The following is a 24,450-nucleotide window of genomic DNA, read 5'->3' as shown; positions in this document are numbered from 1 at the left end:
AGCTTTCTGATGTTATGTGTTTGGTTAGGGCTGCGGATTTGTAGACGAAGTTATGATCGACTTATGACAATGCATATTATTATCTGTCGCGAATATGTTTGGTAATTTTAATTTTTTATCGTATAATTTTAGAAAGTGCCATTTTTTGCAAATTGTGTGAAAATCATCGTAATTCATTGAGGAAAGGCGAAACTATGTGCGTCTGAAGTTGCGTGTTTTTGGTGCACAATCCCCATACATTTCCATTGCGTGTCCGTATTGGACCCAAATTGTTACAGTACGCTCAGGCTTGCAGCAGGCCGCTACGGACAGTAGCGTTTTGCGCAGCGCTTTGGAAAATACTACTACACCGGGTCACAAAGTTTTTTCCAAACTTGATCCACATATAAGTATGTGTAAAACAGAAATCTGTGCGAATTTTAATGATTAGGCGTGAACAGGGCCACCGCCTGTTATTTTTGTTTATAAATTTCAGTTGAAATACTACACGAAATCGTAGCGTTAATATTCGCACAGATTTCTATGTTACATACGCTTATATGTGGATCAAGTTTAGAAAAAACTTTGTGACCCGGTGTAAAAGTATCTTCCCAGCGCTTTAAACTACGTCGTACATTTGTTGTCGTTTACGCTCGATTGCGTTCACAACGGTTTAAACACAACTTTGATCACATGTATCTCAGAAATCCGTGACCCTACGTTTTTCGCCAAAAACATTTATAAATTATAGTTAGTTGGGTAGTTGTTTTTTATTTTAAATTTTCCGTGTCATATGCACTTTAAAGCAACGAAGTGAAACAACGAACAATGTGACAATGGCGCATTATGACGTAACAAAAGCAGTGACTTTGGCCTATTGGTGACGTAACAGTGCACTCCTATTGACATTCTGACAGAATCCAAAAATTAAAAAAAATCGTAAAACCCGTTCCACATTATTGAATACCATTTTACAAGGATGTTTTACCTATACATTCAAGCAACTCCTGGATTTTTGTCATCTCAAATGAAAAAAACACCTAGTAAGATATTTAAAACTACGCACAAGTCCCAGGTTCTACATTTGAATGACCTCAAACACAGACCTTTCAATGCTCACATTCGAGCAAAAGCCAATAATAATTTAAAGATGTCTGTACTTGTCAAGAATTCAGTGCTCTTTAGCGTGAAAACGGCGAAAGTAATTAAAATTGGCAGAGATCCTAGGTATTCCATCAGAATGACTTCAAACACGGACCTTTCAACGCTTTTTGCTTTGGGGGTGACATCATATTCGAACAAATGCCAAACCCCTTTTCGAAACCAATAATTTTGGAAAATCTTTGTATCAATAATTAATTACTTTCACGATAAACAGCACTTAATTCTTGACAGATGAAGATTTTTTTTGTATATTATTGGTTTCGGAAAGCTATTGGCACTTGCTTGAATGTGATCAGTTAGGCCGGGTCCACACTCACGCTTTGCGCCGGCGGATTCTTTGTTTGTTTCATTATACGCCGGCGTGCGGGCGTACGCTCGGGACAATGAAACAAACAAAGAATCCGCCGGCGCAAAGCGTGAGTGTGGATCCGGCCTTAAGTCATATATTTACCCTCTTGTTTTAACACACTAAGTTTGCAAAATTGTTGCAAAAGCAAACAAAATTTTTGAAATACGTATCAAACTTTTAAAACACTGCAACCATAGAACACTAAAAAAAACATGGAATGGAAACTCCGCAGAAAATGCGCCGTCACGCATGAGTAACACTTTACGCCAAATGAAAAATGTATTAAGTTAAATGCGATTTTGGTGTTTTTTAGGGGGCTTAAAAACCCATTAAATAGAACAAAATTTAAAACGTTTTTAAAGAAACAAGAAGTTTGGTCCCTCGTCTTTTGAAATATGTGGATGATTTTGAATAAATCGCGTCGCATCATTTTTTACGGCGATTTGCTGTCTACTGGCTTTTGGGTCAAAATATGAACAAATAATTGCGCGCGTTTGCTGTTTGCAAGCAGTTGGAGGCTAAATCGAGTAATATTATCAACCACTATGCATGTTATGTCAAATCAACTACTTTGCTTGTAAGGTATTTTTTCTAGGACAGTATCTCTGCACACAGTAGCCTAATGCGATGGTTTGGGAATATTTATTTGCAAAAACAGGTCATTTGACGTAAATAGTTGACAAACGATAGTATGACTGCTTTTTTCTGCAATTTCTGTATCTTGATGAATATATTATGATGAACTAAATTATTAAAATCAGTTGATATCGCGCACACCTTGTTCACACTGCTGAGCGCAAATGTTGCCAGTAAAGTCCAACACAAAACAACAGTTTTGTGCATAATATGGGTTTGAAAAAGTTAAGCCTTGACAAAATATATGTTGATTGCTTGAAAATACTCGAGGACAGTGAGAATACTTCCAATAAAAAGCAACTATATTTTGTATGTAGCCTAAGTGTTTGCATACGAGCAAATCCTGAGAACTTTCAACTTTTACTTCAACATAACATGTTTCTTCAGAATATACTCAGAAGAATTTTAATACATATCTATATCAAATTCTGTTGTGTTTTACTTGAAACTGATCTGCGAAGAAAAAAAATGACTAGTAAAAAAGGGTATTTTTAATATTTTAATTCGGCTAAAATAAAAGGCAATTATGATTAGTTGAACAAAATATTACATATTTTTAACTGTGTCATGAGCATTCAATCAAGTGTTATGATTAGAGTCAAATAATATACTTCTGTTATGTGTGCAATAGTTTGACAATAAAAAATCCTTCAAATTGTTTTCTTTTCAGGGATATTCGACTAATCAACACTCAAAGTCAAACTTTCGGACAAAAAAGCCAATATACTGTAGCAACACTCATGTTTCCCTACTTAATTCTTTACACATTTGGAACACAGACGGACCGATCAAGGCTGCAGACGGTGTTAGGCTTTCCGGCAGAACTCGCAGTCTTCTGGCATCCGGCTCGACGACAGACCTTTTTTTTGTTGTAACTTGTTAAATACCCGTTCGCACTTTACTCTGGAGAATTTGTTGTCATTATTCGCTGTCATTAACTTTGCCATCCAACTAGTCTCAGTCACTTAACTAAACAACTGGCACGCTGTAGAAGTTACTCGCTCAGTCACTATAACGCGCTTGGAACAAATTAAACTTTACGCCGCCTGGCATTGCAAATGTGTGTCTCCATTAATAAATAAGTCTGCCACGGAGTTTCAAATTAGGTAGTCTTCAGCAAGAACACGCAAGCAGACTTAGCTTCAGCAAAGCAGCGACTGGGAAATCTATTTGTACGCTGCACTGGTGAACTTGCCCGACGTGATCACTATGCTTTACCAGGTTGGTTTGTTCCGTTTATTTTTGTAATGTTCTATTGCATTGTACTTTGTGGTTCTCACGAAATTTTACTTGTTTAGGAGTAAATTTCAATGAATCTTCGCTCTATAACCATGACGGATGCAAGAAAAGAGCTGGACGTTATGACCGAACACCATTTATAACCCGGTACTGTAATTGTAATTAATAAGTCGTAACGCAATATTAATAAGTCACTACGTTTAAAGCCAAATTGCTATAAAGCATGTTTTGTCTATAACAGTATGCTATTAAAGTAAAACGCCTCTCCTTTATAGTTGTGTCATTATGCATGTGTGTACACTGTAAATCAAACAGTATCGTAGTCACCACCCACAAGGGCGGTCCCACTAAAACACGCTTATGTTGGCGGTTTCCACCGTAACCGGAAACAAAGCATGTGTGTTTCCACCATGCTGAACGTCGACCAGGATGCTTGTTTTCCACCCCCGCCCCCCGGGTAACAAACACCACGTCACTAATTTAACGAACGTCATTTATTTGCTCACAAAAAGGACTCATCTTATTTTGTTCAAAACGCGTTGCACAGGCGTGCTAACATTTTCCTCTACTCCTGCCAAGGCCGCCAAGAGTGATAAAGACTTTCGAAGTTTTCTGGGAAATTCAATATCAAACATGCAAAAACCATCGGTGTAGCAACATTTGCATTTTCACCGTTGAACAAATAAACCCTTAAAACATATATGCCAATTTCATTTTTTAAAATGACCATACATGGATACGGACTCTCTGGAAGCCACAAATCCTTTTCCTACAGGAAAGTTGTATACAAGTGAAATGAAAAATTTTCTTAGAATTAGCAAGAAAATACAAACCATGTTATAGACCATGTAATTTTCTGTTTCTTCTTTGAACACTCTTGGAAGAAATAGTAGTGCCAAACTCTTTTCTGTTGAAGCAAATAAAATTAAATTTCATGAGGGTAGGACAGTTTGCATTCATCAGCTAATCATGTTCCAAAATAAGACAAAACATATACACATGCAAAAAAATCACTTGTGCTTACCATCAACCATCCATTATCTAATTCACATGGTTTGGCAATTTTAGTTAAGGACCTACATGGGTATTAAATTGGAGAAATCCTGTTTTTCAAGGCCCTCAGCTGTAATGCATCTAGCGACTGTTCCGCTTGTTTCCCAATGACCGTTGATGGGTCTTGTGACTTACAAAGGGACCTAAAATTCTTCAAAGTTAAAAAAAAATGTTGCTCCTGGATGAGACTGTACAGAGCAAGGACTTGTTGGGCCTCCTGGAAGATCATATGACCAACAGGGGGGTATAAACAGTCCTGGGGGAAGGGCTTTGACACTTTTTCAGCAACTAAATTCGATGCCATTGCATAGAGAAGAGTTGGAACTTACAAAAAAAAATGCAAATGAGTGGGTAGTTGAACGATTCATTTTTCTGCAAAATCCAGTTCCATTTTTTGTTGCTTTTTTACCAAAATACTGACTAACCAGGGAGGCAAATGGCCCTAGGGGGGTGGCTAAACCATTTTTTCGGAGACTAATTTTGATCAAAATTTGTAGTTATGAGATGGATCTTTCATAAAATCGCCAATGATTGGACACTTAAACGATTCATTTTTCCACAAATACAGCCTGATTTTTTTGCTCCATTTTGAACATAATTTTCAGCAGCACCTACCTAATTGAAATAGCCCAAAACCCCACTAAAACTGCCGCACATGTGCGCTCATTCAATCATAAATTTAAATTAAATGCTTTGCTTGGTGATGCATGAATTTCCACAGGTCTACACGGTGGGCATTTCCCAGCACCAAAACTTATTTTCGTAGAAATACCAATATGCGTCCTTCAGTTTCCCAGTTTTTTCCAAATGCTTGGATTCACTTCGTTTAATTTAGCTTGTATATCTGCTTTGAACACACGTTGTGCTTTTTCCAGAAACTGAAAGACACAATTTTAGCATAATACAAGTAACAATACAACGCTGGCGACATGTTACTCACACATAATGGTAATCTTAAGGCGGAGTACTTTGACCCAATGTCTGAAATGCTCAAGTCCCCTTTCTGAACCTCTTTTCTGCATATGCTGTATGTTCTGGACATTCTGTCTTGCAATATATCGAGATTTTTGTCCTGTTTTTTAAGTTCGGCATCCAAGACTTTTATGTGCAGTTTGATACTTGTTGCATCCTCCATACAATCGGATGCCTGCGAAATTTCAAACCTTGCCTTAATGCATAATACATCAAACCAAACTGCCTACCACAAACACCCGCTTTGCTGATTGCAACTGGTCATTGTCTTTCCTAGCATGAAAACCGTATTTCCTTTTCATGGCTTTCACTGTATCATTGTTATACACGAGTCTTCACATATCCCTGAACCTTTGTTTAAGACTTACTAGCCATGTACCCTGCATATTATCAAGTTCTTCAATTCAGTCAAAACACTATATATCATATAAAACTTAACTGTAATATCTTTTGTTCCCTTATCTGCCAAGTTTGGATACTTTTTTAATAATGCAATGCAAACAGATTTATATTCAAATAAAGTGGGATATCTGCAACATAAATTAATACTAACTTTATGTGAAAGAATTTTTAATGTACAATAACAAAATGTACATACAGTGTGTAACAAGCCATGGAGTCAAAAATTATTTGACCAATCTTTTTTCTGGTGTGTTGATATTTCTTGGTTTGTCTCCAATATGTCAGAAATGAATGCAGGAAACTTTGGCAAAGAGTATGATAACAGCCATTATTTACTTGTATCCCCATGTGACATATTTCCTCCGATTCAGACGAAGTATTTAATGGTACAGTACAATCGGATTCAACATTCTCTGTAATTAAAAACAGGGGTCGAATCACTAATATCCCTTACACAAAAAGTTGAAGTACTTTCAGTTACAACACGAAGTTTGCCTTTTGAAGGTCATTCAAGTTGTCGGATATACTGACCCAATCTTGAAAATTGTCATCAAATAATTGGATGTCAAAACCTTGATCAATTTTTAAACTGTCCATAATTTTGTCAGGGATGTCGGTTTTGTTGCATTGAATAATTTTTTTGGTACTGTGAAATACAACTAGGTACTGACAAGCCATACTGAAAATCTCAACAAGAAACACAGGGTTAATGCTGCACATATGCATTTCTCATTTTTATGCCTATCGTTGCAAAAGTGTGTGCCTGAGACGAATAACTTTTTTATCACCTATGTCATATAAATCCAGGGGGTGGTAATTTAATTCACAACCGGGTTGCAGAAATACCAACTCATCTGTAGTGCTAACTATGTAGGAGTGCAAATGTTTGTCAAAACTTTTGGCAAGTACATATACACAAACTATTACCACATATTCATGATGAATAATAATATCCCTGATTTGGCCAAAAATTTCATTATTTATGTCAAGCAAAAAAACATTTCCATGCACATACTTTGCACCATTTATATGGGCACTTGCGGCAGAATACAAAACGCTATCTGCGCAGTGCTAAAGACAAAAGAAAAGTGGATACATTTGTATCAAAATTTTCCAAATTAGTAACAGTCTGATTACCAAATTTATTAACTTCTGTTACACATGTTCCACTATAATGTTCGTAACACTTTCCATACTGCATTCTTTGTGCAACTGTCAAACAAATGTTTTCAAAGTTTTGTGACACTTTTGCTATTTTTTTTAACTTCCTGTGAAACGACTCAAATCGCATACACCACATGTGCCTTAAAGGACCATAATATGCTATAAGTCTTGGATAATGAAGAAGAAAGTGAAATTTCGGTTTGATTAAGTCTTCTGCTTCCTGAAGAAATGAACAATAAAATTCATCAACCAACACTTTTAAGTGATTCACATGCATTACATCGATTTTAGGTGCAAAAACAATTTCTATTATATCTGCCAAAAGAGAATACAATTTCCATGCTTTGTCTCCTTCTGGAACAAGATGTCCCACAACAAGTGGGATTAGCCTAAACAAGCACCATGTCTCACTTGCACACATTGAAAACTTTCCATTAACATGAACAACTTGTTCTGGTAGACTCCTCGGTTTATTTATGTAGTCTGTTGGTCCATATGGAAAGCAGAAGCTTTTCATTTAATTCACTGATAGAACAAATTTTCTTTGAAGACAAGTGTCTAAATAGATATTGCAAAAAATACTGCTGTACACCTTCCATGCAGTCATGCATATCTGGTGGCAAAGATGTAACAGGGGAAAAACCAATTACTGATGAAAATGCACAACTTTCAAGTACACCATATACACAAGACAGTGTGCTGTCCATTTCAACACCACTAACATGTTGTGCATGTGTGGTGGGATTTCTTAAAACAAAATCTTCTTCACATGTTTTTTGTTTTATTTCGCTATGCAAGCACATACAAAAGCGGCATATTCGGCCGCTACTAAAACATTTTCGAAATCCGCCAAGTTCATGAGCTCCAAGGTTATCAGCAGACAATGTTGCTATAGTACCATATAGTGTATGTGCACCATCACATGTGACAATCTTGCAAAAACTGTAAATCTTTTATAACAGGTTTAAGAGCAGTATGATAACCAATTGTTTTCAGGTGAATTAAACTTAGTTTGTCCATTGTTTTACAACATTCCTGATATGGGCAAGGTATTCCCCCCATTTTTAAATTAGGCTAACATAGAAAATGCAACTATTACATACCCATCTTGACTTTACTTTCTGACAGCGGTTGCACTATACAAATAATAACGACACCTATTCAAACACGTTTCACAAAAACTGCGTGAAGTGGACGACGTAAATGCGCATGCGCAGTAAATTTTCCCACGACCACGCCGTAAACACAGAAATAATAAATAAAATCAACTTTTGAACGCGACCCACTCTCTGTTTGAAATTGGTTTGCTTCAGTAATTTAAAATCAAAACAAACCCAAAATAAAATTCTATTTGAAAAGCCAATTTGACATACGAGTGAGATTTAGCAGTGTATATTTCAACAAGGTTTTACAAAAAAGCTAAATGCACTGACGCCTTGGGTGTATTATGATAAATACCAAAATATAACAAAAAGATAACAAAAAACCACCCCTAAATTTCCACCTATAAGATATATAATATATTATATTCTTTTTGTTTTAACAAGGGGGTTCTTTAGTTTAAAGTAACTCATGTAACTAAAACGATAGTTTTATTTTTGCATACGTGTTTGACGTTACTTAATGGTAATTGTGGAACCTAGCCTAAACATTTTGTCTACTTAGAAAGTCCTCTGTATGCACAGCAGAGGCGTGGCGCAGTTAAGGTACCTGACGCATTTCGTGTAGCAAGGTCACACAGATTCAATTTCCAGTCATTATGTCGGAATACCTTATATAGCCTACCTTCCCTGGTCTTGACGACATGACTTCTATGCGTATGGCATTTAGTCAAGCACGACTGACGGCCCTTACAGGAGAAATCCTTGCACTATTTTTAGCTAGGGTTGTTATGGCTGGTTGAAGCATGTAACTGTTGATTAACCTAACTCACGTATGATTTTAAGTTTTGGCCCATTTTTTGTGACATGAATTTATCTTTGACTAAAATACCACTTTTAACGTTTTATGGTCTTTCTTGCTGTCATATCCCAAAACATATTTTTTTACTACTATTAGTGCCACGAACTCAGTCCTCGTCTACTTTTGACATTTTCTTGTAGCGTAAATTTTACGAGGGGACGCTCTTGTAAGTCCATTATTTTTAGGAAGATCACCTCCAGTTTGGAAGTATGTGACGTGTCTTAAAACTTCGCATTATTCCAAAAATTGGCTTTGAGGATAATTGGTTATACCTATACAACTTTTTGTTGCATATTGCTTGGCCAGCTCTTTATTCATACACGTATCAGAATGAGCATTGATTGTTTCTTACACGAGATGAGCCAATTTACTTTTTGACAGCCATCCAGCTGAGCCTATGCTTTTTGACGGCCCAAGAGAAAATGTAAGCATTGGTTGCGCACGCTCCAATGCGATGGAATTTGTGGTTCACTTTAGTTTTTAATAACCTTTTTAATTTGTCATGCAGCACGCAATTTCCATAAACGCTTGATATTTTAAATTGTTTGAGCATTTTACTGCTGATTTTCTTTTGTACACAGAAAAAAATCACCGTGACAGCAAAACCAAGACGATAACGCGGACGATAACCACCATTAGTCACCGAATTAATGCAACTCAATTCGCAACAGCCAAAGGTGAAGACGATATTGGATTTCGGATAGAAACTATCAATCTTCACAAGGAAGGGACATGTGTAGCAACACGCATGTTTCCCTACTTAATTCTTCACACATTTGGAACACAGACGGTCGGAAGGCTGAAGACGGTGTTAAGCTCTCCTGCAGGAGCTCCCACAAGCTTTCTGGCATCCTGCTGGACAACCACGTTTTTCCTTTCTTTTTTGTTATAAAACGCCCTCGTAATAATCGTTCGCTCTCTCAGTCTCTCTCAGTTTCGCTCTCGGTCTGCCATCTTGCCATTCGCGCTGTTACGTTCGCACGTTCTTTTGTAAGTTAATTCGCTGCAATTTAGTCACGTGATAAACTCTTGTTAAACGCGCTTGGAACAATTTAAAGTTACGCCACCTGGTATTGCAAACGTGTCTTTCAAATGATAAATAAGTCTGTTCACGGAGTTTAAAATTCAGTAGTCTATACAGCAAGAACACGCAAGCAGACTTAGATTCAGCAAAGCAGCGACCGGAAATCAAATTTGTACGCTGCAATACAACCAAATATTTGTAATAAAATCAAATAGAAAACTCAGTGATGTGTGGGAAAAATGAATAAAGTAGATCACTGGTACAATAAAAGCAGGTTCATTGCTATTCACAGAGCATAGGCTCATATGTGGCATGAATTGATCAAAACCAATGGAATATAAAACAAGAGACAAGAATTTATTTCATTATGTCAATATTTTTAGATAATTATCAACATTTATTCATTATTTAATATACCTATATTTGCAGAAAAGATAAAAAACCGCCAGATTTAAGTATGGTTAACCAAGTACATACAATTTTTGAAAAAAGCAGCAAAATTTGTCCCTATCTTATCTAGCTTACAAAGGCTAAAATCTGACATTTTGGGCCAAAACAGAGTGCTGCACAATCTGTTCAACATATGTCTTTACAAAAAGAGGAGTTATGAAACATTTTATGTGACCTCTGGGTCGAACTGTCTTGTTCATATAGGTTTCTGAATCCCATGATTGCTTTTTAGACAGATATGCATATCTAATACATTACGTCATCACTTGAATACGTAATTGCATGTCTTACATTATCAAAAGTTATGTTTTAGAAATTTTATTAATTTGGTACTGTGCCTAGTGTACATACGTGGTCTGTGTATTCATCACATTGTTGTGATGAGAAAACTCATTGGTTTAAGTCAAACTCAAATTGATTTACAAGTTCTATCTTATACTTCAATTTCTTCAGTTTGTCGTGTCTGTCTCTGATCTATGACTATATGCTTGCTTGTGCACTGCTTTTATAAGAGACTGACTGTTAAACAACTTTATTCGCACGAGCTTTCGCGAGATTGATCTCGCTTCATCAGGTGCAGCAAATAACGTGTCAAAATACTTGGTTGGTTTGCGAGGTGAGCGCGGTTCGTGAGGTTAGCGTGGCTCGCGTAGGCGTCTCATTTGGTAATTCCTTTTACGCTTGTGCACGGTTTTATGGCCGAAATGTGTTCGATTACGCTGGCTGCTCCATAGCGTTTAAGGGCAAGAGGGGGTTATGGTTACTATTTGTCCAATTAAAGAAGGTCCGCGTTTTGTTAGAAGGCCAAATTTGGCTTTATTCAATAGCAGGAGTGTGTAAGGTTGTTAGTTTAGAAGTATTTCAGCGGCATACGCTTGTGCAAGGTTTTATGACTATTGTCATCCTGGCAGACTCCGAATATGTTTCATCGAAAAAAGAGTTCCGCATCAATGATCACCATTTCACGAGATGGTTCATAAGATACAAACGTGTTTGTTCTGCCTATAAATCACAGTACGTCTAATTATTTCAATCAAAATCAAACTGAACGGTTAGTACACACAAATTACTGGCAGCAAATCCCACATTTTAGCACTAGATACTTGACAGACACAGAGATTTGAAAAAAATTATAGGGGGCGGAAAGTAGTTTGGCACGCGGTTGAATGTAACGTACACCCCTAGAAAAACACGCAAAATCGCCTGTGTTTGAAGTGATTCTGATGGAATACCTGGGATTTGTACCGATTTCAATTACTTTCCCGTTAATCAGCACTAGATACTTGACAGATGCAGAGATTTAAAAAAAATTATAGGGGGCGGAAAGTAGTTTGGCACGCGGTTGAATGTAACGTACCCCCCCTAGAAAAACACGCAAAATCGCCTTATTTGAAGTGATTCTGATGGAACACCTGGGATTTGTACCGATTTTAATTTCCTTTCCGTTAATCAGCACTAGATACTTGACAGATCCAGAGATTTAAAAAAAATTATAGGGGGCGGAAAGTAGTTTGGCACGCGGTTGAATGTGACGTACACCCCTAGAAAAACACGCAAAATCGCCTGTGTTTGAAGTGATTCTGATGGAATACCTGGGATTTGTACCGATTTCAATTACTTTCCCGTTAATCAGCACTAGATACTTGACAGATGCAGAGATTTAAAAAAAATTATAGGGGGCGGAAAGTAGTTTGGCACGCGGTTGAATGTGACGTACACCCCTAGAAAAACACGCAAAATCGCCTGTGTTTGAAGTGATTCTGATGGAATACCTGGGATTTGTACCGATTTTAATTACTTTCCCGTTAATCAGCACTAGATACTTGACAGATGCAGAGATTTAAAAAAATTATAGGGGGCGGAAAGTAGTTTGGCACGCGGTTGAATGTGACGTACCCCCCCTAGCAAAACACGCAAACTCGCCTGTGTTTCAAGTGATTCTGATGGAATACCTGGGATTTGTACCGATTTTAATTACTTTCCCGTTAATCAGCACTAGATACTTGACAAATGCAGAGATTTAAAAAAATTTATGGGGGGCGGAAAGTATTTTGGCACGCGGTTGAATGTGACGTATACCCCCCCTTAGTGAAATACGTAAAATCGATGATGTTTGTAGCCATTCTGATATAAAATGTGGGATTTGCTGCCAGTAATTTGTGTGTACTAACCGTTCAGTTTGATTTTGATTGAAATAATTAGACGTACTGTGATTTATAGGCAGAACAAACACGTTTGTATCTTATAAACCATCTTGTGAAATGGTGATCATTGATGCGGAACTCTTTTTTCGATGAAACATATTCGGAGTCTGCCAGGATGACAATAGTGTTTTATGGCCGAAATGTGTTCGTGGTGTGCGCAACATAGAAAAATAAGGGTGGTATGGTTTTGATTTTGTAAATTTGACAATGTTCGCGTTTTGTTAGAAGGCCAAATTTGATTTTGTTTGATAGAATGAAGGCGAAATAACATTGTTTCAAAGGATTTCAGCGGCAAACGTCGTTGCTTGGAGTTATGCCATAATACGCATATGAGATTCATACCCGCAAATGAACATTTTTTTTTATAAAATTTTGATATCGTTAAAAATGTCAGCCTATGAACTTTTACGTGTAAAAAAAAATCATGCTGCTACCTCGTAGGGCGGCCGAGTAACCCTCGTTCAAAGTTTTGTCTACTGACATGTGACATCCCTCTGGTTTTAGATGGCTTCAGGTCTGTAGAAAACTGGGGAAAAAAACAATGGTTGAAGAAAGCTGTACAAAACTTATGGCTCAACCTATTCCAATTGTGTTTGTAAATGATAATCACCAATTTGAGTTGGATGAAAATGCAGTTAGTTCAATTCTTTTGAACAATGATATTGCTAATGTTCCAGTTGCTGTTATATCCGTGGCTGGTGCATTTCGTAAAGGAAAGTCTTTCCTTCTTAACTTTTTGTTGAGATATCTCAACTCCAATCAGGTTTGTTGATACTGTTGATAACTTATTTTGAATGTTTGTGTCAACTTGACTGTGGGTACAATCTTCTAATATTACAGATCCACTGGTTCTAGAGTCGAGCTTGATTATAAAAAAAGGTCCTTAATGTTACACACTTGTATGTAGGTCCTTGGCATCCAGGTTGTATTAAAGGAACCTACAAGGTACCACATTTCCAGACTGAAAAAAATGTCACTTTTGCAAAAACTTACTGATAATCCGCGCAATATTAATGAGCTAATGCATTAACATATGAAATAACGTTGCGATCGTCCGCACAATTAACGATCGCCAAAACAAAATCCTCCGCGAAAAAAAACAAACTTTCCAATCTGGCCACATTTGGTTCAAATTATCATGGTATTAAATGTGAATGCTTTTACATAATCACTTTTGTCATAATCTTTATGTTTAATAAATGGCTTATCTCACAAGAGTTATATGCTTACTCCACATACAGGAATATGCATATCCAAAAATTTTTAGTAATGTCTGGCTTAAAATCCCGAGATGTGAAAGGAAACCCTGAAAGGATTTGTCCTTGCAGTAAAACCATTACTTTTGTGTCCGTATATGGATATCTTTATAATAAGATTCAAGAAGAATTTGTTAAAATTCTCTTTTTTCACTCATCACAATTGCTATTGGCCAGATGGATAAATGTTTCAAGAGCATTGCTTTTTAATGACACTGGTTATAAAAACATTTTCACTTAGGAAGAAGAATGGCTTGGAAGTAATGATGAGGTGCTTACTGGTTTTTCTTGGAGAGGTGGATCAGATAGAGACACAACTGGAATTGTAATGTGGAGTGAAATATTCAAAAGAAAAGATTTGCAAGGAAAAGAAGTAATAATTTTTGATCATTTGGAAAGTATAATAACACAGCAACAAACAAAATGTGATTTTTTTGTTTTATTGATAAGCAAGGTTTTTGTGGGTCAAACAGTCTTACTGTTTCCTAACAGTAATTTCAGTTGTATGCTAATCATTGGCGCCTAGTTTTCATTTTTCCAGGGGGGGGGGCTATATTATGACGTAATAATTTGTTACTATGACGTCATCAAGTATCGAAAAACTGTGTTTGAATTTCAATGCATGAGGCGTATTAGCCAAAAGGGTCTAGTTGGCACCGGAGACTGACGTTGCAACAACCGATGTCAGTTACGCAAGCGAAACTAGGTCAACATATTTTGTGTGCGTTGTGTAAGAAACACATTGTTTTTAGGTCTTTTTATCTTCGAATGTTACGAATGCGATGAGTTACATGGTGCGGACAGATGCGCGTAATAGCCACTCGCTTTTTTTTTTAAAAAAACCTGGGGGGGCGCCGCCACCCCTGCCCCCCCCCCCGGACTAAGCGCCTATGATGCTAATCAGTTTTTATACTACGAATAGTAGCCATTTTCCATGAAAAAATACAATTAAAATAAGGCAATGTGTGCATCTTTTTGTGGCAATGCTATTATGAAACTTAACAATTTAATATGAAATTCCTGTTGCAGTACATTTTTAATTAACAATTTAAATTTGCTTTTATGAACAATGGACTAGTCTCTGAGAAAAAGCAACTTGTGTTGCAGATGCCTAGTTTTCATATTTTTTTAAGATAAAAAGAATGGTGTACTTTGTATTTAGATACAGTTTCAGCTTTTGGAAAAAAAAACTGGGAAGGGGCACCCATGTGCCTGTGGTTGCATACATGCTATAAAATTGTGAAATCTACAATAATAGTTTTGTGCGCTGTGGGTTGGACAATCATGCATAGATGTAGATTATAGGAACATTGATGTACCATGGTGAATTTTAAACAAGTTCTAATGAGAACATGAAATCATGTATACAGTGGATTTGTATGTAAATGAACCAACCAGGGCGTTGATTTTTGCTTTTTTCACCATTCTAAGTGTCCTTTATTACCAAACATGTTGCATTTAAACGAAACACACTGCATTGTTATAAAGCACATTGCATTTTTCCCAAACAAGTGCCATTTTTCTTTAAATTTGAGCCAAAGAGGTGTAGTAGAATGCTGCATACAAAGATAATACCAGGCTACGAGATTTTTGTCATTCGACATGCACGATATTTTTTCTCTTAATGTTCGTCGATGCCCTGGTACCAATAAACATAGCTGATCTAAACTGTTATCCTTGCATTACAAAATTGTAATTCAATACAGTATTTCACAATAGCATTTTTAAAGATTGCAGTGGTGTTGATGGACACACAAGGTGCTTTTGATTCCTCATCAACAGTCAAGGATTGTGCAACAATATTTGCTTTGAGTACAATGACAAGTTCAGTCCAGATATACAACATCTCTCAGAATATTCAAGAAGATGACTTGCAACATCTTGAGGTAATATTGGCATTTAAGCTGAAGGTAAAAATTGCTGAAACAATAGGCTTGCACCTTTTTAATTTGTCATGTGTCTGTAAATGCATTGAAACAATAAATTGTGAACCATTTGTGGTAATATCTAAAAATATTGTGCAACTATGGTTTCACATCCAAAAAGTTCAAATGATCCCCTTGTTGGTTGCTAGCTTTTTTCACAAGCATCGATTGTGTGTCACACTTTATTTACCTGCGTAATATTCATGCAACACAATTGTGGACTTGATTTATTGACTTACAGTGGTTAAGATTATAATGTTGGTTATAACACCATTTAAGTGTGACATTCCACATTTTTTAAAAAGGAGTTGCTGAATGAGTTGAATGGCACTTAGAGGTGCTTATCAAAAAAGGTTAAAAACTATTGACAAAAATTGAAATTGTGAAGTTGTACAATATATGTGCATTATGATTGATATATTGTGATTTGTCCAACAGTAGTCTAAATAAAACATGTTTTTATTGCCAAACCAATACTTGGAATTTTAATGTATGATTGTGATTTTTGTGAAGAATTAAATGTTCCCAAAGAGAAAACATTTTTTTTAGCATATAAAAAAACTAATATGATTTGGATGATTGGCTGGATCGACCCACTAAAAGTGGCTGATCCAGTCAGGCGGCAATGCCTGGGCTGCCAAGCCTGCAAACCTAGTTTAAAATTAAGTACAAGTCTTCCGTTTTGTTTTGTGAACAGTACTCTTATTTGTATTGCAGTTATTCACAGAGTATGGAAGACTTGCATTAGAAGAATTTGCAGATAAACCTTTTCAGGTGGGTAACATACAGTATGTTCTGGTATTTCTTTTTCATGCTGTAATGTCAACTAGACCAAAATGCTCTCTGTGGCTGAAAATTTGTGCCAACTCAGGACACACAACCACACAATAATAATCATTTTCAAAGCTGTTAAAAACCAATGTTAAACTGTCAAAAACAACAACTAATTTTTTTCTATAAAGTATGCAGTTCCATTTGTTATCTATTTGACCTAGATCTGTACGAAATTCAGGTTTGGATTTCAGAAACTTTTGATCAAGATTTGTTTTTTGCGATAACTTTATTTGTTACAGACAATCTAGTGAATTAAATACAAATTAGAGTAGTGTGCTGTTGGCCATTTTATAATTTCAATGAATTGGTTGTAAGACATGTATGTTACGTATGGTTGAACACATGGCGAACTTTGGTCAGATTCCCGGGTTTGCAGGATATCGACATACCCATGTTTGGCACCTATGAACAAGACATAAGTTGCCAGTTTAATCATATGTTGTGTTAAACTGTCGTTATTGTTACACGAGGTTTAAGTAACAGACTGTTCTCCAAAAGTGCCAGTTGTGTCTTTCTGTTATCTATACCTCTGAGCTGTGTTTGCAGCATGGTGATATGTAAACTGTAGCTGTTTTAAATCCTTTATTTTTTTAGCAATTAAATCAAAATTAAATGCTATCATAAACCACCGTTGTAAATGTTTACTTTACTTTTGTTAGTCATTGCATTTCCTTGTTCGTGATTGGAGTTTTCCTTATGAATTTGAATATGGCAGAGATGGAGGGATGAAATTATTAAATAAACGCCTGGAAATGACAGAAAAGCAAGACAATGAGTTGCAGCGAGTGAGAAGCCATATTCGATCATGTTTTGCAGGTATCATTTTTATACAAAGTTATTATATTGTTTTAAGTGCAACCACTCAAATGTTGACATCTTGCAGCCATTGGTGTACACAGCACAAAACATTAAAAGAATGCAGTTGTATCAGCTAAATATCCAACCATAAAATGTTTTTGCCTATATGCCAGGGTGTCAACTGGAGTCTGTGTGCCAGATCCAGCCTATCACACACCATTTTGTGCCTTGCTTCATGTTAGCTTTGTGACTTTGTTTTGCTGGCAACGATTTGTTACCAGAAAGTATAAAGTTTGACTTGAAAAGTTTTTAAGTAAAAACAAAAAAATTTTTGGTCCAATAGCAGCGCTATTTAATGTTACCAAATCTATTTCAAAAATGCATGCAAATGTAAATTACAATACAATAGTTGGTTAATAATATTGTGCTTAAAATGAGTTTAGTTTGTGAACTTTGGAATTTTTATGATAGTTCTTGTATATTTGTAGAACATAGTCCAGATATATGAAAACCTTCGTCATGATAAAACAATGCTAGCTTTGATAGGTAGACGACAAACTAATTATTGCACTTGAACAACTGACATAAGCATTAAAATGCAATTGCAATGCTTTGTGTTATATATTATGATTATAAAAAAGTTAAATCCCTATCTTCAGATGTAATTTATGTGTGTTAACCCAATACGCGTTCTGTGTACAGCCACCTTAAATTATTTTGTTTTTTTTATGCCACTCCATTTTAGGCACCTTTGTCATTGTGTTTATGTCCTGCTTTTTTGACACTGAATTTATATTCATTTCTATAAATCTGCTGTACAAGCAGACCATTTTGGTAAACTTTATCTTGAATGGTTATCTGGCCTGTGATCATCACTACTCAGATGTGTACAGCACTTTGAAAAAAAAGTTTGAAGACACTGTAAGCATCTACTGTTATTTAACATTTGTGTGTTTTATGTAGAACTGTCTTGCTTTCTTTTGCCGCATCCTGGTCTTCCTGTGGCAACAAACCCAAATTTTTGTGGTGCCCTAAAAGGTTTGCATAAGGTTTTTGATAATAACTTATCTGTGTGTAATTCCTTGAATTGTTTACTTTAAGATATCAATCAAGACTTCAAGGAATATATTCAGCAACTTGTTCCTCAGTTGTTAGAAACTAAAAATCTTAAGCTTAAGCAAATAAATGGAGTTGAGATAACATGTTCAAATTTGATGGAATATTTTAGATCATATATCAAAATCTATTCTGGAGAAAAACTTCCTCAGCCCAAGTCCATGCTTCAGGTTGAAAACTTATTAATGTTTGTTAAAATTGCTGTTACTAGTGATTGTTATTTTTCTGTGAAGGCAACAGCTGAGGCAAACAATTTAGCAGCAGTTGCAAAGTCCAGAGATTTTTATTTGGAAGAAATGGATAAGGTTTGTGCTTGTCCTATAAAACCATCTTACTTCAGTAATTGCCCTGGTGAAAATAAGTTAAATATATTGCAGTTTCGAGGTAGGTGAAACAGGTTTAAAACATTCCCCTGCATGCAAGCAGCATTTCAAATTCAAAGCTAAATATGAAAGCCTGATTAAAATAAAATATGATAAGCAATGTGGAGTCAAAAATTTGAATTGTATATAAGCTGTCTGCAGCTTATACACAATAAAATAAAATACTTTGCAACAACTGCCAAACAATAACTATACATATAAATAACCATATGTATAAGTATAGAGCCAGTAATATTATTTATTGTGACGCAGGGCGTGACAGCACTATTGATTTAGCTTTTGCTTGGCCATAGTATTTCCACCTTGTTTTTCTGGATGTTTTTTTTATTTGCTGCTAAACGGATGACCGTGATTGTATAGTTACCACAAAGTGAAGTCTTTGCCTGGCCGTATGGCCATGGTAAGATTATTCATAGTCATACCAAGCTGCCCTGATGAAACCTTATAGGTCGAAACAGTGGCCATCTGTATGCAGCTTACCTGGCGCTTTGATCCGACGTCGATGTTTTTGCTTCGAGTTTAAGTCGGCATATGAGCCGTCTGGGCAAATCTTAGACCAAACAGTGATCAAACTCGAGCGTATTTACATGAAGTTCACACATTGCACCATTTGGGAATGCATTTAGAACCACAATGTGGCTACCAGTTTGGGATTGGTGCTGACAAGTGTGGACAGTTTAAACAGTTTGTTTGTGAAGGTGTAATACAGTACTTTGGCCTTCAAGCTTAGTGTCTGAATTTTTTACAAACAACCATTCTTTATGAAAAGAAACAAGTTTTTTCTTACTGGTTTCAAACACTTTTCAAGCCTACAAAATGACCAGAAGAAGTGGCAGAATATGTAGATTGACTCTATGTTCATAGTATCGCATGGTTGTACAGTTGGCTGTTAAAAAAAGGAAGGCCTATGCTTATGAATGATTTGATTTTGATTAGACAGTTTGTTTTCCTTGGAATTACAGATCAAACACCAGATGCTGCATACTTTTCAAATATATATTCAGGTTTTCATTGCAATCCTGCCCTGCATACGTTTCTTTACATAGTGTCTGATTTTCTGACCCTTCAATTCATCACATTAACTTGTATTGGAATTTTGCATTGAAACAATAATTAAAACCATCAGAAGAAACATTCTTGTGTTTATTTCATAAGCGATTTTACAGTTTTTATGTGTTATTGCATGCATCTGAGCTAAGTTGCAATTTACAAATGTTGTTTTTACTATACATTTAAAAGCCAGGTTTCTACTGCAAAAAAGATAACTATGTTTTGATAAAAGAAAACAATATAGATTTAGGGGAAACAAAAACACTTTGGGAATTAACTTGCCTGGTACTTCTTTGTCACCGCTTTCTTCTACTTTTTTGCAAGAAATTCAACATTTTCCTTTGTGTGATCTCCTATTTCATCGTAAGGACTTCAAAGGTGGATCAAATTTTGGCTCAAATTAACGCATTATGTAAATGGGCTTAATTATGGGTTTGATTGTAAGGATGTTGATCTTAGGTGGTGTATTCGTCAGAAACATTACTTGTTCCTTTTAAAATGTTTTTAATGCTCTGCCCCTTGACTGTATTGGAAAGAGACTGCTATTTTTGACCTCTTTATTTTGTTTCTGGTTTCAGCAAATGAATCTATTCACTGTTACATCTTTCTTGCACACACACCTCAAACTTAACCAGTAAGTGGCCTAACACTCGGCTGTCTTAGGTTCTTTGCGGTAAACATAGCGGTAAACAAAAAAGAACCAGGTCAGCATTTTCTGTGCAACGGTAAATGGCTGTCATTTCCATTGTCCCTGAAACTTCGTGAGTTCTTTGATCTTGCCCAATTCTCCACAAAAACTCTTGTTCGAGTCAAACCATTGTCACCCTTATTTCGTTGTGACAATGGTCATTATTGTTTACAGTGGGTATTCTGAACAGTTTCACTGGCTTGCATATCTAGTAAGAATTGTTTGAAACTAAGAATTACTCATACTACCTATGGATACTATTTAAATACGACAGAAACTAACGATGCACATACAAAATGATCTTGTTTAACTTGTAATCAAGTTTTCACAGTTTCATATTTTTTCGAAACACTGTAGCAGCGATAAAACTTGTAATTATTCTAGAGTGCCCTTATACATAACCACCTTTAAGTAGTAAAGCATTTAAACCTACAATCTATTGAAGCTAACAAGTCACATTGACTTTCATGTATAGAAGAACTATAAATGCCTAGTGTAAGTTTTTGTCAAACAATAATTTCCCTTGTATGTCAATACAACTTTGACAACAAATGTCATTTTTTTAGGTTTGTGGAAAGTCATTTGTGAGCCCATTGGTACTTCAGGACAAACACTTGAAATATGAGGAGCAAGCTCTTAGTTTGTTTGACCAAACACGAAAAATGGGTGGAGTTGAATTTAGCGAAAGGTATGTCCTTATGAAATCCTTTTCTTGAATTTGGTTTAAACCATTGCAAATGTGCATGACATTTGATTTCTGTTTGTCCTATTTTGCCCGGAATGTTAAATCCAGTAATACCTGCTAAAAATTTGTAGAGATATACCAATGTTGCTGTGTGGAACAAATAATCAGCTGTATTTAAAATTCTACTGAACTTTACATGATTTGTGAGAAAAATATTAAGACATCCAATTCACTAAATTGGAAAAGACACAGCCATCATTGAAAGTGAAGTGTTGGTTTTCTTTTGGTTCTGACATTCTGGGTTTAACATGTGTTGAGCTACTTTGTTTTGTCTGTGCAGACATTTAAAAGTTATGCAAGAAAAGTTGCTTGTATCCACAATTTACATAAATGATATAGGGAGCAATGTTTGTTCTTCAGCAAGAATACTTACATGTACACTGTGGTTTTAATACATTACACATGGCTTTGTGCAGTAGTTCCTAAACAAGAGTTACCTGCACAAAATATGGAGCAGGAATATAAGACATGGTGTTAAATGCCATAATAAACATAACTAATTTAAAATAAAATCCATTGAATTAAATAGATACACTTAAGTCGATTATAAGCTATCCTCGTAAGTAAGCAGGTACAAATATTGTCATCAAATCTGTAGCTAAAAATTTTGATTTGCACCTTACCATGGAACCCTTGCGGGTCTGTTTGGCAACCACTAGTTTCGATGGTTTTTATTGTTGGTTTTGTTTTATTTTAAACTACTGTCAATGTCAAACATACTTCAAAGAACATGCAGTGAACTGCATTTATTATTGATGTAAATGTTTTATTCAGTCATTTAAAATTTTATATTTTTCAGATATCGAACTGAAGTTCAACAAGTTATCAATGATGCCTTTGAAACTTTTGCGAAAAACAATGAGGCTAAAAATGTGTTTCGCAATATCAGAACACCCACAGTTTATTTTATTCTTTTAATATTATTGTATCTTGGATCTGGATTGTTTAGTTTTGTGTACCTTACATCACTAGCATCTTTGTGTAACATTGGCTTTTTTCTGTGCCTAATTTCATTGATTGTATGGTCATATGTATGTTTTACCGGTACTCATTTACATGTTGGACAATCATTGGACTATTTTGCTGCCATTGTGTGGGAAAATGTAAGCAAATTTAAAATTATTTTTATAGTATTCTGTGATAAACCTTTGTATCTATTGATTTCATTTTTTGCATTAATTCATTTGGAAAAGTCAAAGTAAAACTTTGTTGCTTCCCTACATGACACCTTAATAAAAACTTACTTGAATTCTTTTTTTAACAAAAATGCTCTCTTTGCAGTATATGAAATCAACAACAAGTAAATTGCTTGGAAGTGGTTCACAGCAATTGAGTAATGAAGCTATGAAGTGCCTAACTCAAAAGACTAAGACCAACTGATCGGCGAAAAAGTAAGAAATTAACAAGATACACCTCAGATAATATCCACTAAAAAACAGGAATAAAATTTTTTTCATTATAAATTTTTTATTTTTTTCAGGTTATTATATGGCAGTTCGTAAGTAATGATCTTGTGTTAAAATAGTTATTGTGCTGTTCCCTTTCACAAAGATGTTTGTACCCAAAAGATGTGTGTTGTTTGGAACCATGCAATATACTGTAATGAAATTGTGCCTCCAAAAGGCAGTTAAAAGATTTGTCGCCACCTGTAGTAGGTGTTGTGTGGACTACATGTAGTGGGTGAATCGCTTGTTAAACCGATTCTCAAAACAGGCCATAAGTAGAGCAAAAAGTAAATTACATTTGACAAGACTCTCCAAAACGTGTTAGTTATTGCGCTCTGCCGACAAACTTATGCGCCGACGTGATTCGTGTTGTATTTGGTTTTTGATTGTTAAAAAAATATAGTAAATTTAGATATGAACTTCCTCTACGTAATAAATTCTTTACAATTTTCGTGTGTTTGATTTTACTGGGTGGTTTGTACCTAGTTGTCTACGCGGAGGATCATACTATCTGAGCTTATTCCTGATCGATTTGATGCATTGTCCTGATTTAATTTGGAGTTGCCGTGCACGTGCGTCGCTAGATACTTGCCCTAATGGCAAGTCCAAAGGTTTCTATTTTCAAAGTCATTTACTTTAATACGTTTTTTTCGCCCAAAGTATGTGGCCTATGTATGTATCCTATAAGAGCAGTGTGGGGTTTCGTAAAAATAGCAAGGCGCAAGAATTGGTACGGACTTTATCGGCGAAAGTATAGGCGCGAATGCAAATAGGTATGGTAGGCCATCGGTATCATAATTCGTCATATTGTACGCGTACCTCAGATAACGTGCGTGTGCCTTATTAACGAACGTGCACGTTATTTAAAGCCTGGCCAACAGTGTAAAAATCCGAATAAGAGCGACATTATGTGAAATAAGAAGGTACGCGCGCGTCAATAAGTAGCACTTAGATACTTCCTCCTGATGAAGGCTGTTGCATAATAGCCGAAACGTCGAGAAACGTAAATACAATAAAGTTTGCCAGAAGAGCAGTATTTAGCAAAAAATATGCCTGGCAGCATCAGTAACAATTTAAATAAGTAGCACGCTCGCTATTAGTATACATGCAACTTATTAACGTGCTCGTAACTGAGTAACGTGCGCGCATGTTGAGTTGGCCGATAGTATCATAATCTTAGGTGAAATTACTTGTGCTGTCATCAGCTTATGGGCATCGACATGCTTTTGTTTTTATGACACCGATTGCCAACCATGAATAGGTGGTAGCATACTGCCAAAAACAATTCCCGTGGCTTGTTACCCATGAAGGTCCACTAGTACTATTTAAAGAAAAAGTAATTGATTGCAGTGGCATTGAAAAATTCGCAGCAAGGATTTGGGGAGCCCCCAGGAGAATCTTATGTCCTGCAGGATAGCAGGAGTAGCCCCAGGGGGCTGCCAACGAAACTTTTCTGTGACCAATCTTTTCGCCGTTGCATGGCCGTAGCAAGTTTTTTTTTATTTTTTTGCATCCTTTTCAGGCTACATATCTGTATTTCTATGAAAATAAGTTTCGTGGTCGAGAAATGCCCACCTAGTATTTTGTCCTCTGTCACAATGTAATATTGACG

At 36.0% G+C, this 24,450-nt stretch overlaps 1 protein-coding gene across 1 annotated transcript; it reads left to right on the top strand.

The window, feature by feature from the left end:
* Positions 1–13,091: 13,091 nt before the first annotated feature.
* LOC145899604 (atlastin-3-like) lies at positions 13,092–23,289 on the top strand. Its single transcript, XM_082988463.1, has 12 exons — positions 13,092–13,361; positions 14,096–14,227; positions 15,585–15,740; positions 16,497–16,553; positions 17,273–17,429; positions 18,375–18,449; positions 18,513–18,697; positions 18,761–18,832; positions 21,215–21,336; positions 22,193–22,496; positions 22,675–22,784; positions 22,874–23,289. Exons 1-11 carry the CDS (start codon positions 13,140–13,142, stop codon positions 22,771–22,773), a joined length of 1,581 nt encoding a protein of 526 aa, XP_082844589.1. The 5' UTR covers positions 13,092–13,139; the 3' UTR covers positions 22,774–22,784; positions 22,874–23,289.
* The last annotated feature ends 1,161 nt before the right edge of the window (positions 23,290–24,450 follow it).

This window comes from Ascidia mentula, chromosome 4, assembly GCF_947561715.1.
Source record: "Ascidia mentula chromosome 4, kaAscMent1.1, whole genome shotgun sequence".
In the NCBI taxonomy this organism is placed as follows: domain Eukaryota; kingdom Metazoa; phylum Chordata; class Ascidiacea; order Phlebobranchia; family Ascidiidae; genus Ascidia; species Ascidia mentula.
Note: the sequence above shows the minus strand (reverse complement) of the source record. Positions and strands in the feature narration are given on the sequence as shown.

Coding starts and splice junctions, on each gene's coding strand:
- LOC145899604 (XM_082988463.1), top strand. CDS start 13,140: ATGGTTGAAGAAAGCTGTACAAAACTTATGGCTCAACCTATTCCAATT. Junction 15,741..16,496: donor ATGACTTGCAACATCTTGAG/GTAATATTGGCA, acceptor TTTGTATTGCAG/TTATTCACAGAGTATGGAAG. Junction 18,698..18,760: donor AGCCCAAGTCCATGCTTCAG/GTTGAAAACTTA, acceptor TTTTCTGTGAAG/GCAACAGCTGAGGCAAACAA.